The 18,963-nt window shown below is 32.6% G+C and overlaps 1 protein-coding gene and 1 pseudogene across 1 annotated transcript; one reads left to right on the forward strand and one right to left on the reverse strand.

Moving 5' to 3' along the window:
* Positions 1-1,590: 1,590 nt before the first annotated feature.
* Positions 1,591-4,323, reverse strand: LOC113491929. Its single transcript, XM_026869142.1, has 2 exons — positions 3,800-4,323; positions 1,591-2,995 (listed from the first exon to the last, which is right to left on the reverse strand). Exons 1-2 carry the CDS (start codon positions 4,133-4,135, stop codon positions 2,717-2,719), a joined length of 615 nt encoding a protein of 204 aa, XP_026724943.1. The 5' UTR covers positions 4,136-4,323; the 3' UTR covers positions 1,591-2,716.
* Positions 4,324-4,583: 260 nt separating this feature from the next.
* LOC113491922 lies at positions 4,584-17,269 on the forward strand (annotated as a pseudogene).
* The last annotated feature ends 1,694 nt before the right edge of the window (positions 17,270-18,963 follow it).

Here is an 18,963-nt window from a genome sequence, read left to right on the forward strand (position 1 = left end):
TAAAACTCGGAAACTTTTCAATTGCAAATATTGCTCCTAAACATTCATCACATTTTATTATTTTTTTCAAATTGCGCACTACATATCCAGAAATATAAGTTATGGCTTCCTTTGAAAATTCTGATAATTCTAAGTTTCCTATATAGTCATGACCCTCGGGCAAATCAACAATTGAATCTTCATCGAGACTTTCGTCATTCATACTGAGTGAGGTTTTACTTGTACTCGTTTATTTTTATATAGTAATGAATCATCATCAAAATGAATCGAACAAATTTTTGAATACTTTGTTGGCTGCCAATTTTCTCGTCCAGTGGCATCCAGCCATTTCTTTTTATAAAGATTGGATGGAAACCTGAAATTTAAAGAACATTTTATTCACATGCTACGAAAGTTTACCTTTATTGAGTAATAAGTTAAATAAACTACAATAAAGTACTTAAATGAATCTAAGTAAATATAAATTTACATACAGAAGAATTAATTTCCTCTCAATAAAAATATTAAACTACTAGCTTTTACCCGCGACTTCATCCGCGTGAAAAGTATCCTATGTGTTAATCTAGGTAATAAACTACTCGTGTGCAAAATATCATTGAAATCCATCCAGACGTTATTGCGTGATTGAGTAACAAACAAACATTCAACAATACAAACCCTCGAATTTATAACATAACTACGATGAGTACCTGAGCCAACCCAACAATCGTATGTACTGACAAAAATGAAATATGATTTATTTGGGTAAATTCAAGTAGCTATTATGGCAACCCTGAACCGTTCATAGTTTTAGGTTATTTTATTTTGTGATATTGAAAACACGTATCACAACTCAATATTCTTGGCTCACGTCACTGAATTCATTACAAAACATCATAATCAATGATCATCTGGCCTTGTAGGGCGTTGTATTAACGAAAGAAATGATAATTTCGCCTACTTACGTGTGAAATGTTATTCCTTCAATTTTTCGCTCACTCCGGCTTTTACAGCCCAAAACACTGCAACCCACCATCGCACTTACACTAAATATTCTTTATCATCCAATTTTTATACGCACTAAACACTGTAAATTCGCACAATCACAGAAAAATCCGCAAGACGCCAAGTTTGTTTGTCACAATCTGTCAAACTCAGATCTTGCCAAACAACAAGACCGGCCATGTTGACAAAGACAAAAAATATATATTGTGTCCTGTTTCTTTGCATAAGTCTGACAATTAACGATCTCGCTCTATCAAGGAAAGTCATTTTAATGGTTACATCTATAGGTATATAATCTAAGGGCTGGATGGTAATCAAGATAAGTTTGTTTTCTTATCAACATTGATGTATTAGATCACTATCTTTTGTTTGAAAATATTATTTACCTTTTATTTTCTTCAATTCCATATATCAGAGCTATCTTATAAAGGAGATAGCAAAGAGCACTTGTTAAAAAGGCACATGACTTGTTCTTCATAGAACAAAGTATTAGGTCATGTTGACCTACAAAGATTAGTCTTTTTAAGTACTTCTTCTTAGTATCAACAAAGCCATAACCAAAAAGTATATATGGCCTTATTTAATGTTGAATGCAATCAGCTGACAATTCAAATGGTCAAAACTATGGCTATTCAGAAAATATGAAATGCATCTTTTTTATACAACAAATTAGTTTTACTGTGGATCTTCTAATACTTAAAATGGAATTCAAATGATTTTCGGGCCCACTTGGTCATCATCAAACAAGACCTATTATTATATGGGATGTTTACAATTTGGCAGTAAGTACTTTGTTCATCTTTTTTTCAATTCTTGGTCACAATATACTTATCAGATCAAATTTGGATGGGTTACCTGACCAGTTTACTAATATAAATGCATCAGTCTTCAATTATCAACAACTAGCATTGCAGAACAAACAATGCAAAAAATAGTGGAGTCATTAAATACATGAATAACTTTCTCCCTAGCTCATTACACTGGGTGTAAGCTAACATTTGATCTTCATAAAATTAGCATTTTAAGGAAAATAAATTGCATTTTTGGATTAGACACACCTTACAGAGTAGAAAGAACCGGCACATTAAGTACCTTGTCACACTAGAATAACACAACAATATGTGACTGCCTAAATGCTGCAATTTAATAATACTATGTATTCAGACATTATTCTTCTCATTTGTGACAATAATATATTTGTAATAGTTCTTACATAACATAGGATGTTGTAGCAAACATTGCAAAAATATGTCTTACTAGAATTGTAACTAACTAGCTACAAATGTTTACTATGAAGTTAGAGAGCTATACTGGTTATTAGGCCAACATTAGTTATAAGGTAACCAGTTTTTAACTATCACTTGCATTTTGAATATAACTACTATAAACAGTGCCTACATTATGTATTAGGGTATTACTGTTCCAAATGAGCAATAATGTATGTTGCATACAAACAGATCTAATATCATCTCTAGCTCAGAGACATCTTCCAGCAATGGCAGTCGACACAAGTTCACAAGTTTATCTTAAGCTACATATTAAATTACAGATACCCTTTACATTGCGATATAACAATATTGCTAACAAACCAATATTTTAGGCACGTCTGAGAATACTATACATTAATAGTAAGTGACTATGTATCTAAAAATATAAGTACAAAAGGAAGAATTAAGTTTTTTCTTACATAACTAATTAATAAACAAGTTCTCATAAGTAGTTTTCTTATGTTTCAGGGTTTGCTATTATCTATGTTGGTACTAGGCGTTTGATTGCTAGTTTCTTGTTTGGCACTGTCATCAGTTTTGTTTTCCATTCGTAATTTCTCATCATCTATGAGGTACATGGCCTCATCATATGTGGGGGGCGGTGGTTCTGAACTTGATGGCTGAGGTTTACTTGTAGCTGCATTAGTAATTAAAGCATCATAAGATGGAGGTAGTGTTGCGCTTGATGCAGTGCGGGGCACTTGACCACCATAAGCCTGTTCGGCCTGAACTGCTGCCATGTCCTAGAAAAAAAGACATACACCTAAGATATTGTATACTGCATACTTTTATCAGGCTAAGATTTCTGTGATTGAAGTGTAAACTAACAGTTGTTTTCTCATAATTTAATTAAGTCCATGGTCCATCTTAGACATTAACCTCACCTCGTTATCTCCTATCAAACAGTTCAGTCACTAGTTCAAGGTGAGGTATGAATAATATTTATCATAAAATGAAACTTTATATACCAATAAATATATTAATCTTACTAACTTCATTAACACCTCACTCATAAAACTGGCAAGGAGAAAAAAAAACTACTTTTATAAAATTATATTTACACTGGGTATTATCTTACATATGATTGTGACCTAGTAAAGTGTTAAGTACATAACAGTATGATAGCCATGTCCTACTTAATTTTAAAAACAAATAGTTCTGCACTCATTCCAAATAATCCTACACAATGTTGATAGCTTTTACTTTTAAAAATAAACAAGTTAAAAACTTGTATTTTTAATTTACTTTACTTTCTGCGTAAATAATGCATTTGAACCGTAACAAAATAGTGTAGTGTGTAATATACGAATAAGAGAACTTACTTAGATCATGAAAAATATTCAAAAAATACTAATTGAATTTTAATTAACTGTAGGTAGCTTCAAACCAGTTGTTCATCAACATTATACATACTCAATTAATCTATAAGGTAACTGAATAGATACGGCAGTAGCCAAAAAAAAAACAAACGAAATAAATAACACGAATGTATTTGAATACATGGTTTGAATAAGTGTTTGATAATGAGCAGCGCATATACAACTCACCCTAATAATCGCTCTCTGATGAAGTAGCATTTGTATCACACTTTTTCTTCGCAAATAAAGCATACTTTTGACTGCAACCATCATTCCCGAACATATAAAAATCGGCCCTACTAGCCACATGTGTCCTAAATTGCTGAGTATGTAACCATCGACGTCTCCCAATGCCAGCACCGTGATCACAGTACCCACAGAAAATAACACCATTGAAAGCACGAAATAAGTATAGCTTGTGCAGTCACATCGACCGAATCTCTGATCCTCATCGAAATCATAATCACGACGCCTTAGACGATGTAAACGTTGTCGAATGAAAGGGCTATCGAATACGGTAGCCATTTTTTATATTTTAAGAACACTTTTCACATCCAACGCATATTCCGATTATGAGTAAATGCTTTTAAAAGTATCACAAAAATCTCCAACTTTCTTGACTTGGGAAAGTGTGTGAAAAATTGCTATGCAAACTGAAAAACAAGACTGGCACTAAATGCCATAGTGAAAAACTCTTACCAAATGATAACTAACCAAAGACTATAAACCTATCTGCAAACATGAGAGGTATTGAAAAGCCTTTTTCCGAATAAATATTTTAAATTATACGATTAAGTAGGTTATTTGGCGAAAATAGATTACTTTTCTGCGACACATAATTTTATTCATACCGTTTGCGCATTTTATCAAATAGTAATTGAATTTTGGAATTTTGCACTGAGAGCTTGCTGTTATTCTAGATATTGTTAATCTTTCTATGAATATATGATCTGTGGACCCCATATGTTTTTTTTCTGTGTGTAATGTGCTGTCAATGTCAAAATTGTCAATGAAACGTTCATGTTTTTGTGACGACGTACATATTCAATATTAAAATTTGATACGAATTTACGCAACTTTACCTCCTTGTATTATTCGCTTGTTGCGATACGAATGATTCAGGAAGATTGTTTAGAATTATTAACGGTGAAATGGTAGTTGTGTGATTTTTACAATTCGGTGACTGTTTGTTTGATTCGATATGGCCCCTTTCATTTTATTTATCGTGGCGTTTGTCTTGGAAACAGGTAGATATAAATTACTTTAATTTTATAATAAGAAATTGAATGACGTTTATCATCGTTTATTTATCTTTGTTGTTTTCGTATTTTAGGGGTATCAGCTTTAGAGGTGTCTCTAACTAATAGTGGGCCTGCTGTGCGCGGTGCCAATGTGACATTCACAGCTGCTATTGTATCAGGTTACAGGGGAGATAATTTGAAATTTGTATTTTCTGATGATGCAGACCCACAGCATAGTCAAGAGGTAAGCACATAAATTTTCTGAAGGTATTCATAAAAATGATTGTTGATTGCTGATTGTAGATAACTAGTATTTTTATTTATGATCAATTTTGTTTGGATTTCAATATGAAGTAATTATTAAAACACTGATAGGGAACTTATTTAGAGTGCATTAACTCCCTCATGTTTGAGTATACATAGGTATACAGGGAATTGAAGTTTACCAAAATGCAAATTAAGTGTTCAATTTACCATAACAATTATAAATTGAAACAATTACTTATCTGGTTTCCTGTAGCCAATCCAAAATTAGATATAATGTCATGTAACAATTGAATGCAGTGTAATCTCCAACAAATTATATCTGTATCTTTTTAAATAATTAAATAAAATTATGTTTTATTAATTTTAAAACTAAATGTGAAAGTTTCACATTTATATGCACAACATATTACATAAAATAATTGTTGCTTTTATTCTCAATAAATTATCATAAATAATAATTGTGCCTTAATTCGTTATTAAAAAATAATCTTTGATAGTCTTTGATTACTAGAACTGGTTCATAAGGTAAAATACATTCAAGTCATATTTTTAATAATAGAAATAGTAGTAATTGGGTACAAAAAAGGTATAGAACTGAGATATCCTTTTACCAAGGATTTATTAAATTAAAAAAAAAATGTTTTTTAAATGATTTCTATTTTTAGTCACATTTTATTTTTAAACTATCAGTTAAGATTTTTTCTTTTTTTTTAGTAGGTATGTACCTATACCAAGGGAGTATAAAAATCTACAGTAACTTATACTTAGCCAGCCCTTAATCAGCAAGACTCTTCAGAAGTATAGTCTTTGTTTAATTTTATTATAAATTAAATTGATACTAAGGACATTATTATATTATTGTACTATAATAATGATACTACTGATATAGTCTTAGATCGAAAACTTACACACACATACAATGCCTATAATTATGTGAAACTGCAGTCATTGAACTATTGCTCCACATCACACACAGCCTTGAGTGTCTAACATGTGTACCTCATTGCTGATATCTACAAAAAGAGGAAATTAAAGAGATAAATAAATAGCTAAATACCGACAGTCACTCATTAAAAAGGGACAATATACAATTATGCCTCAATTATTTTTTTTAAATAAATTGTATACATAAATATTTAAACCTGTCTGTCAGTCCCTTTGAAATATTTCACTTTGTTTTGAATGTCTGAGGACAAACAATGGAAGTAAACATCTTGATGTAAGGAAGTTGATTGTTAAGTAACACACTAGATGTGTACCTGTGTATTGCATTTTCGAATAAATATCTTAAGAAAGATACAAATAATATCATGTTTTAGTTAGCTTAGTTCTTCTTAACATAGTAAGAAAGTAGGGTAGATAGGAATTTTCCATTTAGTATCTCAATCTCGGTTTGAAAATAAAACGCGACAAAAAACAATAAATAAATAACACTGAAATATGTATATCAGCTGTTCATGTAATTAATACGTGTTTAAGTAAAAAAACAATGGTACATCCTAAGTCTGTAAATTGTGTTGTAAAATATAAGTGTAGGCTGATTTTTTACATCATTTGCTTTAGATAATTCTTGCACAGCATTGAATCAAATAATATAAGACACTCATAATTTCTTGTAAAAAGAAACATAAATAGTCCTCAATGCTGCGTACAGTGTTATGAAATATATATCATCGATGCGAAGCTATTGAAACAGTCGCGATGCATGACCGACGACATAAACCGATAAGCGAGGAATGAAATTCCTGTAGCAGTACCAACTTAATGAGGCAACTCGCAACGAACGTTCAAATACAATGATAATACTCGTAACTTACTTAATATTGCGATGGCAATTGTTTTAAAGGGCTATTAGAAAATATACTCAAGTACAAAGGCTGTATTAAAACATTTTGCAGGCAGAAAATTTCGCGACCAATTTTTTTTTATATCGTGCCTCCTGCAATTGAATTTTAAGTATTGAAGTGGGCAGTAAAAAAGATTTTATTTTATTAACTTTATAAATTGAATGATCTGCCCAAACCGCTGCGTAGTAATTACAGGATACTGAACGGTATATTTCTGGAATATTCCATTTTGTTAGTTATTACAAATTAAGTAATTATAATTATCATAATACTCTCCGTTTATACACGCAAATTAACACAGACAGCACATTAATTTTAAATAATTAAAACGCGATATAATAGATTCGCATTTCCATATTTTTTTCGTAATCGATCGTTTTTGATTTTAGATGATAACATAACATTAATTAATACATAACATTAAAATAATAAAACAATATTTGCTTAACTAAAATTCATCCATAATCATGTTAATATTTTTTTCAGTTCATCACTACAAATAAAACTGTTAATTGGAACGTTGAATATGGAAGGGGTGTTTACGAAGCTAACCAGTATCGTGTCACACTGGTTGTTAAGATAAACTACTTTGATATTGTGTGGTCGACTGTTGCAACAGCCTTTACAGCATTTAACTTAACAGGTAATGTAAACCTCAATTCTAACTAATACTCAGAACTTACAAAGCCCTATTATAATGAATAGAACCAAGCAATTCCAGTGAAAGATCGATAGAGCTACTTTAAGGTGCATTCAGACTGTAGTAGTATTTCTAATTGTACTAAAATTTTACCCACCATAGCAGATTTCGGAGTCCTCGGACATCCGCGCTGTATATTCACTTTAGTCACGAAATTTCACATTGAATATAATTATGATATATCCCGTGATCATACCCCGAGCAGTACTCGACAACGCCAGCGGATACTGTTCAAAGCGCCTATCATCAGGGTTCTTAGTAATTTTTTGGCACATGTTTGAGATAGATACCACTCTACCTACTACCTAGGTAGTGCGCTGTCACACTTCCATAACCGCAATAATATTGCTTTGAAACTGTTCAGTAGGCCTTAGGTTTGCATAGAGCTTGCAGTCCGCTAGAACAGATTCTGTTCATCAACGGAACTGAAATTGCTTTGACGCTTCAGAATATACCTGTTCGTTGAAGACATTGCGTTCAAATACAAGTTACTATGCTATTGTTTTCTCATTGTTTGACACGTTACTTGAAAAGATTACGTGGCTAAATAGACAGGAGAAATTACATCTTGTAGAAATCGGAAGTCAGAGTAGTTACGTAACTTATCTTATACTCCACTCTCACTAGTTGCGTTGGCTGAGCTAAACCGCCAACTTTTTCTTATTGTAAACTCTAGTTCGTATAATCAACTTACGATTACCGATAGAGTAAATTCAATTACAGCCTCGGGCTAAAATAAGAATATTCGCGTATAATTCTTTAAAAATTCAGATGAAGATTGTTTATGACAGTATATTTCGATATCAACACTTATTTGATAGAGTTTTGCTCGTGACTGTACGTATTTATATTACTGAACACTCCTTTGGGAGCTTGTTAGTTTTTAATATTACATTTCAACCTCACAGAATCATATTACAGTATCTGTATCCTTTTTCTATCAAAGGTCTGCAAATATACTCTGAATCGCTCACATTAATGTATTCCCAGGCACTTAATATGAATTTATTGATTAAAACCGTTTTGAAGGGCGTCTTATCGCAGTGCGGTCAACGACTCCTCGTGAATAACCTTTAAAAGGACAAGACAGAATTATATTATTAGTCGTGTTTATTTCATGAGCCTGTAAAATGAATGTTGCCGTGTGAGGAAGATTTCATTCAAGAATTGGGCATTCGATAAATTCTTAAAGTATAATTTTAATGTTACCGTATGTTTGCAATTCTGCTTCAGTCGACTTTACTTTTGAGTTGATATTTCTCTCGAATAAATATACTAAATTATCATTAAAAAAATACTTAATGGCAATTTCACAGTTGAACAGTTCAAAACCCTTTATTCATCTACTAGCATAATTTTAATGTTACAATTTACCTTGCACATCTGCTAAATCACGCCTTTTATTTGCAATTGGTATTTCTCGAAACATTATTATACTAAATTGTCATTTTACAGTTAAACAGTTCAGCACTGTTTATTTACATGTACTTACTTTTATTTAAACTTTAAGTATCGGTACATATATTACCGTATATTGTACTATATATATGTATTTGTATTGTCAATTTACACTATGTATAATTTGATTTGCAAATATCGTATAGAATCTGTTACAATGTCTGAAATGTTGTGTTTGTACAGATGTTTCAACGATAGGTTGATACCAACATATAATACTTACAATTTATTAATTCAACGTTAATATTTCAACCTTTATGTTAAGTAAAAAGGTAGTTTATAGTAACAATAATATACAGCATGAACAGTGCCGTATTATTCATAATGCACTTTAGGCCAGTGCCTATGGGCCCACTATGACCAGGGGCCCAGCAGTCAGGATATTAAAAAAAAAACGGGATTGCGTGGTTTAATGATACCAAGGTAAAGGCCCACATTATTGCCACTATAATAGTAACTGTGTCAGAGTGTCGTAATAATTGTGCCCATCTGCATCATGTATCTAAAAAAAGCTCCATAATTTTTTCATGAATTAAAATAAATTGGTCCAAGGGGGCCTCCACTCCTTTGTTGCTCCGAGGCCTCTAGGCCCCTAAATCCAACCCTGAGCATGAAAGTTAACAACATCATCAGTAATACTACCTAATATCTGAGTTTCCTTAATATTCTAAAGTCGATAAAAAATCACACATTTACAAAATAATTTTTTACCTCCTCTATTTTAAATTTTGTGGGAAAACCCAAACAAAACATTCAATAATTATAACTTTGAGGTCATTGTCCTATTACTCAACAATGATTGTACGAATATAATTATTATATGTAAGATTAATATTCTAGGCCATTGTTTTAATTAATATTCGCGTCATAATAATTATAATGAAGTCCATTTTTAAGTATAATTACGAATGCTGTTTTATTTCCAGACACGCTACACGGTAAAATGATATTAAGTCAAAATGAAGAACCGAGGCCCAACAACTTCGTAATGGTGAACAAAACCGTCAACCATTACGTCAAACTGCACGACAGTGAACTGGAATTCTTGAAGAAAAACTCTTCCTCCATACTCACCTACTGGTTTATAGACTGCGTATACATAGACACCACGACTGACTTCGCTTTAAATTACACTTATGAAGATAATATGAGTAGTCACGATATAGAAGCTATAGTTGTTGCAAACAACGAGCCTTTACCACCAATCACGACTACTACGACTACAACCACAACCACAACAACAACTACAACTACAACTACACCTAAGCCTACAACTTCTACAACCAAGCCAACAACAGCCGCACCTAATTCGACAACATCTACAACTGTTCCAACAACTGTACCTACAACTCCGAAGAGTGTTAATGAGAGTTCTACGCATAAAGTGGCAAAACGGGCGATATCGAACAGGACTACTATGAAAGGAGTGCAAGGTGTGAAGGACTTTACTTGCAATAACACCATACCTATGGGATCGGGATATACCTTCGGACATTATCAACAGACCATCAACGTTAGAGGTAAACCCACTTACTTTTACTACTTATTATAAGCCATATTCATATACATTTATTGTCTACATCACCGCCTTTAATAATGTGCTTCGTTAGGTACATAAATGTATGACAAAAGACGTCAAGTCGAAAAATGACTGTTGAAGTTTTGTTAATTGTATTCCATATATTATTCAAATTTCGAATGGTTTTGAAATTAGTAAATTCCGTCTTTCATTTTTGTTTTTGATAAAACTGGACTACAAAATAATATTTAAATTCTTCTTAAATTAAAAGGAAGCTATGGCGTTTCTTGCCGAGTCCTCTCCATAGGTATATTATTTAGGAATCGCGCTCTTAAGTTTTGATACTGCCTTTTTAGGCAGTTAATTGTTATTGTTGTTTGTCAGTTTATTTGTTTTCATTTGTATTTTAATCGATAAATGCGGCCAGAATTTAGTGGCTTTAATAAACACTGAAACATACTTTAATTTACGTCAAGTTATTTTGAAACCGCCTCTATGTAAAAGCCGTCATTAAATTGCCCATTCACTGTTTACTGCTTAACTACTGCAAATCTAATTAGCATTTATTACAAGCGACTGAGACAAATAATAATTATGTCGTAAACCGTAGTTTCTAGTGTTCTTAGATACCAAGTCTTTAGTATCGCATTTTCTATAGTAGAATAGTATATTTACAATTTGCTTTTTGTCCTGATGAGACATTGTGTGTGTAAATTGCTATGAATTACCAGTGTAGTGATGTTACATAATCCGGTACAGTACCACTGGTAATTATGTGCTTTAAAATTGAACCTTACTGCTGGTAAATAAAGTTGCAATTAAAATTACCAATGTGCTTACACCTTACATAAGAAGTCCACAATAGGTATTTAAAACTTTTCCATACCCAAAATGACGGCTTTTTTTACTTTTCCCCCATTCCCTGTCACTGTTATTCAATTTTACACATTTCACTTATTATAATAATGTGGTTATTTCCTTGTTAGGGATAAGTTTGGTTTAATTAATTGTAAAAATAAATTAGGTATAAACCTTCTATAGGCACAGAATGTTAGCGTGATTTCATATGAGTCATGACGTGTTAACATTTATTATTGTTCGCCGTGCTTTGTATTTGATAACAGCATACTGTTTCTATTTATAACTTAAATGTTGCTTTTATTGATACATGCCGTTTTAATTTAAATTCAATATTTTTACAACTTATAAAATATGTAGTTATGCACACATGTGATTAAAAAACAATACACTCAAAATAACTGTATAGAGAAAAGCAATCCAAGAACAACAAGGTTCTAACTGCTCAAGTAATAATAAGTTGTTAGATATTAATTTTCCTTCTGCTGAAAAAAAATTGATTCACTGCAACACTTCAATAAAAAATACAATCATTTGTACTTCCTTACTGTATACTATAACTATATTCCCGATCAATAAAAAAAATCTTTCCATTTCCAGAGCCGATATCCATAATGAACATCTCAGGTTCGGACTGGCTGCAGCACGGAGACCTTCTGAACCTTAACGTCAAATACACAGGATCCCCCCCTTCGACTACTGCGTACAGTACAAGATTGGCCTCTACAACGTCACAGGCAACGAAACGTGTTCGGGAACAACAAGGACAGTGGCCAACGCGTTCCCATTGGTCCATTACTTTTCAGACAGCGACCAACATACGGTAGTTGTCATCATACAAAATGAAATTGGGAAGATTGCTTCCAGAAAAACTATTAATATTTATAAAGGTATGTTTTTATTTATTTGTAAATCTTTGGTATTGATAAGACGGCAATTTTATAATTTATAGCTTTGGGTATTTTCCTGTTTATATGCAATGATTATTTTCTATTTTGAAAATGATTGAGTAATACAAGACTTGCAATCAAGAAGAGGTTAATCTTTAAACAGATATTAAATAATACAGACTATAAATGTCCCAAAGCAAGGCGAAGACCTCTTTTAGCCAAGAATATATCCATATCTTTAACTAAGTTATACATTTGTATTATCCCTAGTAATATAATAAAGCAAACAACTATTTATGGCTCTTCGTTGATGTTTCTGTACGTCAGAAATACTTCCTACGCGTCTGCAATTACAGGAAAATGACTAACCGTACATTCGTTGAATTATTATTGTAGTTAAGAAGTAAACACACAAATATACTTATTGCACTGTATTGTGTACCTCAATACTTATGTCATTTTTAGGAATTTTTAGCGTGGCTGTCGATATTTGTAGGGTGGTACTGATTGCTGAACGTTACGTGTTAATCTAAAAACTAACGGTGTTTTTATTAGTCCATACAATATCCGGTTACTTGGTGAAATATTCGATGCCTTGGTCTCAGGGTAATTGAAGTAGGCGTTTTTAGTAAACTGATACGAGTATCTATTAAAACAAATATGGAATGACTGGTATCTACTGGTACTGGTAGCTTTATTAAACCTTTTTTCGTATTAATTTATTTGCGGGTACCAAGGAGGTGAATCCTTACGCTCACACCGACCTTTTCAAGTGATCCATCCTCCTTTACAAGAGTATTTGCAAGGTTATTTGCGACAGGCTAGTCCCATAGAAAAAACCCGATATTAATCCATCCATCTATCCATCCATGAGTTTAGTTGTACTGATATTTAATTGTATTCTCAGATAACAGTTATCTCCAAAATAATTATATATTCTAATCCCATACGTTTATTTTTCAGACATTGTTCACGCGCAGTTGTCGGTCATAGTAATACCGGTGTTCTTCTGTCTCGTGGCTGTCATCCTAGTCGTGTTTGGTATCGCTTACTACCAGCATCGATCTAGGTAAGTTTAAATACTATTTAAGTAGTCTCGAAAATTATACCAAGGTTCTACTGATCGGATACCATGCCAAAGAACACTGTATGCGGCATGCAATTCTTGAGTTCGACAACTAATTGTTTCACAATTATATGTTTCTTAGTCTCTTGGTTTTGTGTATGTGATTCGAACGTGTGTAAATTAACAAAAAGAGGCGCAAGTAGTATAAATTTGTGGCACTGAAACAAACATTCAAGGAAAGATGTTAACGCCCATATTAGGTTATCTTTTTAATGTTTTATGACCGACACAGCGATTGGATACATGACTGCACAGATTGCACTGCACAACTTGTCGCGGGTTCGATCCCCGCGTCAGACTGACTTTTGCGTGATTCACGCGTGCTTGTCCTGAGTCTGCGTGTCTTTGTGCAAGTGACTTGAGTTTTTGTGAAACACCCTGCAACACAAGGATTAAAGTCCTTAGGCCGGGTATCGTTTTTTTAAGGAATGAAAAGTGTTTTAAAAGTGTATTTTTCATGTTTATATAATTTAATGATCAATAATTCCCACCCTTACTTATAAAACATGTGTTTATGTTGTTTCACAATAAAAGTACTCTTACCACAAAAATAAAACATCACAGCAATAAAAACTAATTGTGTTGATAACATTGTAACTTTCTACAGAACAAATTATTCACGTTTTACAATGTATGTTTACGACTGTGGTATGTTGTTAAACTTAATTGTTTTATGCACTAATAATTTAATGTCATGGATGTTTCCGTCAAATTGTGTTGCATACGCGTGCGTAAGACATACTTTTGACCGCTAAGTAGTGATGGCTTAGTAGTGCAACTGTCGGACTGCTAAGACAAATGTTTAAATCCCGGCACGCATCAAGGGCTTTTCGGATTTTTGCATTTACTGGTGTTGTTATCACATGATTCGTTAGTTGCGTTCTCTGCGGAGAGTCTATAACTAGGCTATAATACTTATGACTGACCCACAGCTTCCGCCGCGAGGATGTCGATCGAGTCGATGTTTTCGACATTCCACATTGAATTCAGTAGATAGTTCATTGCGTGAAAGAGTAACAAATATCTATGAATCCTCACAAACATACGCGCTTATAATTTTAATAGTATTTCCAATTCTAATAACTTACATTATTTTTTTTATATTTTCAGACATACTATCGAGGTAGCCGATTTCGACTTCGGTCAAGCCCATCTCGACTACAAAACGTTTACGGAGCGACTTCGGGACAGTTTCAGTAATGCGTTCAATTTCCGCCAGCGGGACGATACGGACCCGCTCACCACTAATACTAGATACGACTCCATGACGTAAATTGTATTCATAAATAGCTAGCTTGATCACCGACTAACAATGAGGAAATCAACAGCATTCATAAAAAATACTCAACCTCGTTTCTGAAAATTGGTACTGGTAACACTGGCCGAGCAAATTCGGGACGCTTTTAAAAAAAATGTTTTTTTTTTTTATGCAACGTATCTTTGTCCATGTAGAAATGTAAAGTTTATTAAATACAATTTAAAAAAATTGTCGATTTAAGAACACATATCATAATTTATAAAATTTCGAGAATTTTCTATGGAAGCTTCTTTTCAGTTTCGCTTAGAACGTTTTTTAATCGAACGACTGAGTCGCTGTTGCTTTTTGTAACAGTAGTTTGAATTCAGTCGCTTATAATTTTAAACATAATAATTCATATTTTAATTCCTGATAATGGAAACCATGTTGCGTATGATTTCGTTGTTCTTAAAAGGTATTGTCAAGCACAAATAAGACATTGAGAGCATAAGATAATAAATTAATGAGTGATTACTTTTCAATGGCTGCATATCAAAAATCAATCCCTTCTTAGATCGTTTTAATTTTCCAGTGATTAGCTATTTGGATTTAATTCTTAAGAAGCAGCAGTAAAATTAACAATGTTGTTAAAATTGAATTTTCAATGTAAAATAAGACTTAGGAGTAAGTCAAGATAAAACAATTTTTTCTTTTGAGCCTATTCACTCACAGTACAAAAAATAAATGAATTGTAAAAAGTGGGATTTAATTCATTTTAATCAGTTCATTAAAAAAGGCTATGCTTAAGAAATAAAAAATACCGCCATGAGGTAAATCGCCCATTTGTCGGGCAAAAGTGGTATTGTGAAGAAATTCATTTAAATTTACCATTCGTCGGTGGTCAGATAGCCATTAAATTGATTCTGTGTCAAATAAAAAAAAAGTATTAATATATTTATCATCTAAATTTTTTAATTAAAATTCATTCCAATTTTAGTACTTTTATTAAATGTAAAATAGTAATGTATATTTTTTTTTCAAATAGATTATGTCGATTGTTGTAGAAATTAGGGATGTTTGAAAATAGTACTGACATGGAATTGTTTGAAATAGTTTTGCGTTTGTATGAGGCCTGGCCTGATGTAGTGAACCTGAGTTCTGATAAAAAAAAAATCTAGCTGTTTTTGTGATCATCCTAGCACTGCTATTTATGAACTCATGTAGGCCGGGGGCCTATACAAGTTACATCCCAACGCTAACAATGCGAAATGTATTGAACTGTCGAATAGAAATGTCATCCTCATACATTTGAAGTTTTCTGTACGTCTACGTGACTACAATGTGATGTAACTTTGTCTAGACTCTCAGTAGGGCTTGTATCGCGACATTAACAAAAAGTTAGGCATACTCGTCTGTTTGACTTGTTTTGGTAAATTTCTAGACTATTTTTAAAAAATAACTCTCTCGATATTGAAATCTCTACGTCCGGCTTTTTGATTGGTCAGCTTTAACTTTCCAGTGTAGTCAAATCTTTGAAAGGAAGCGAATAGCCGAGTAGTTTATTTGAAATGGCCTCTCATTTAATATTTAATTAAGTGTATGTGATCTCTGTGTCTGTCTTGTCTCTTTGTGTGTCATTTGAAATATTTGTACCAAAAAATGATTGATTATATTGTATTTATATTTTTTTTCTGACAGACTGACGCGTGAAATGATTATTCTATATTTTTATTGTTGTATTTGTTTTCATTAATTTAATTTGATTAACTTTTGTCTGTTGCACTATTTTTATTAAGGAAATCTTAATAGTTTATTGTGATTAAGATGTCTTATATACGTAATGGGTGGGAATAAGGGACTAATATGTTAAATGGCTGCAAATGATTTAGTGTAGTTTGCACGAATGCTTTAAAACTGTGATATTGAAGTGAAGTGTAAAAATTATCAATGGCCGCCAAAAATTACAGAAATTATTGTGTCTATGGTCTCTCCTCTGTTTGTCTATGAGAGTTCCTTGATATTTTTAGCTACCCTTATCGTGTAATACGTTTAGTTGTCCCTGTCTAGTGCACAACATCACACGAATGCCATAAAATATTCCTATTGAAATTATTATAGTTTTTCGTTAGCAAAATTAGTGCAAGAGGTTCAAGTTTTCATTATTTTTTACTATGAAACTAACTGAACTAGTGCTATGTTAGGACTGAGGCGAGCTAACGTAATCAGTCATGGTTTGTGATATATTAGATTTAATCAGATTAGGTCTATAATTATTAATCACGTATTTAATAAAGATATTGCGTCTTAAGTACAAATCTGTTCGACAATTGAAGCAATGATTTATTTTTATTTATTTTATGAGATTTTTCGATGAAAAACGCTCCAACATTTATAGAATTGATTTTATTTACTATTTAAGCAGCCGTCGGTTTTGCTGTTTCTGTCTTCAGAGTTGTACTTTTGATGCAATGATTGAGTAATATTAATTTGTAGTTACAATAAACTGTTATTTAAAATATTTGTTTTTCATTTTCAAACTAAACGCTTTTATTATTAAGTTATTTTCTCTCATTATACATCACTAATATATTGTAATCAAGCGCTTTTCATCACAATTTGAAATATAAAAACACTTTCGAGTATAAACTGAATAAGTTGGCCTTTGCTTACTCATAAGTATGGCGGATACTAATTAGATTAGGAGGTATATGAAGAATTGCTATGCGTTTCCACGCATCGAGCAAATGCGGGATTCGTTCTACGGCTGTTCGAGTTTAGTCAGTAAGACTGAGAGTACTTGCTTTTACTCGGATTCCGTTTAAACAAAAATTAATAGATTAGGAAATCATCTGCGGTGGATGACTGCCTTATCCATTGTGCCCATACCTGAAAAAAAACGAATCTTGATTATGCGAGCGATTAAATATCTTGTAATTTCATATTGCTTGTACTATCTAATTAGTTGTAATTATTAAAATTTCTTCGAAATTAAATACCAAAATTAGTACGTAAACATAACAAAGACCGCTTTGCTACACAGTTATTGTTGACTCAATAATCGCGAGTCATATCGTCAAGCTTAGTCATAAATTGTTGATAAACATAACGTTTCCATTTACGCAGAATGAGATCGCGTGACTTTTTGATACACTTTTTGACCTTTCAGGAAAAAAATATAAAGAATTCGTATTTGAAAACATTGTAGAACAGATGTTTTGATCATTATTTTGTTATAATCTTTAGTTATTAATGTTAAAAGATAACTAACTAGGCATATACACCGTGATTTTTTAGTCATCTTACAAAAGCAGCCCAGTTCATGTATCCAATGACTAGGACACGTTCATGATAAAAAAGTAGGTATTTATGAGATTTGAATAAATTTTAAATGCAATTTTTATTCATATTATGATGCAATTCGTAGTTTTTTAGAAACACAGTTCTGTTGCGAGCGCGGTCCGAGCCTTGTAACAATGGTGAGGGGCGCGGGCGGCGGCGTTTTTATCATTTTTAAGAGAATATTTCAGATTTCACTTGTTTAATTTTTCTTCGTACTTATTATCTTAGTTGATGATAAAAAATAATAATCGCGCCTAGGGTTATTTTCGATTCTTAAAGTAAATTTTAACAGTTCAGCTATCGATCACGGTTCATGTGATACAGCCTGGTGGTGGATGGACAGCCAGTCAGACCGCTAGGCAGCGGTGGCTCAGTAATAGGGTGGGTTTTAAACCTAAAAACAGGTACGGGATCCTAAAAACACGACTAAATTCGGTCGCCTTTGGCACGGGCCTACTAGGCCTATAAGGAAATCCTCCTAATTTTGGCGTCCATGGTCTACAAGACGCGATGCTTGTAGACTATATAGACTATACCCAGCCTAAGCATTCAGTTTTGCAATCTAAATACCAAATAGATAAGAACACTTTCCGTTTTTGTTATAGGCTTCTATTGGTTTCATTCTTTGCCTGTCAGAGCTTAGCACCGCAGTTCAAGGGTTAATTTCAAAGGAGGTTAATTGATTACCACGGCTAAGGCTAAGTTTTTCCTATAATTAAGTGGATAGAAAATTCCAGATAATCATCCTCCGCATTCTCCTCCTACCCTAGCATTATTGATAATCTCGTAAACAATTATTAACTATTGTATCTATTGTCTCATACTTTTTACTTGATGTCAATCGTTTTAATTAATATGTGTAATCACTAGT

The sequence above is a fragment of the Trichoplusia ni genome, chromosome 3 (assembly GCF_003590095.1).
Source record: "Trichoplusia ni isolate ovarian cell line Hi5 chromosome 3, tn1, whole genome shotgun sequence".
Taxonomy (NCBI): domain Eukaryota; kingdom Metazoa; phylum Arthropoda; class Insecta; order Lepidoptera; family Noctuidae; genus Trichoplusia; species Trichoplusia ni.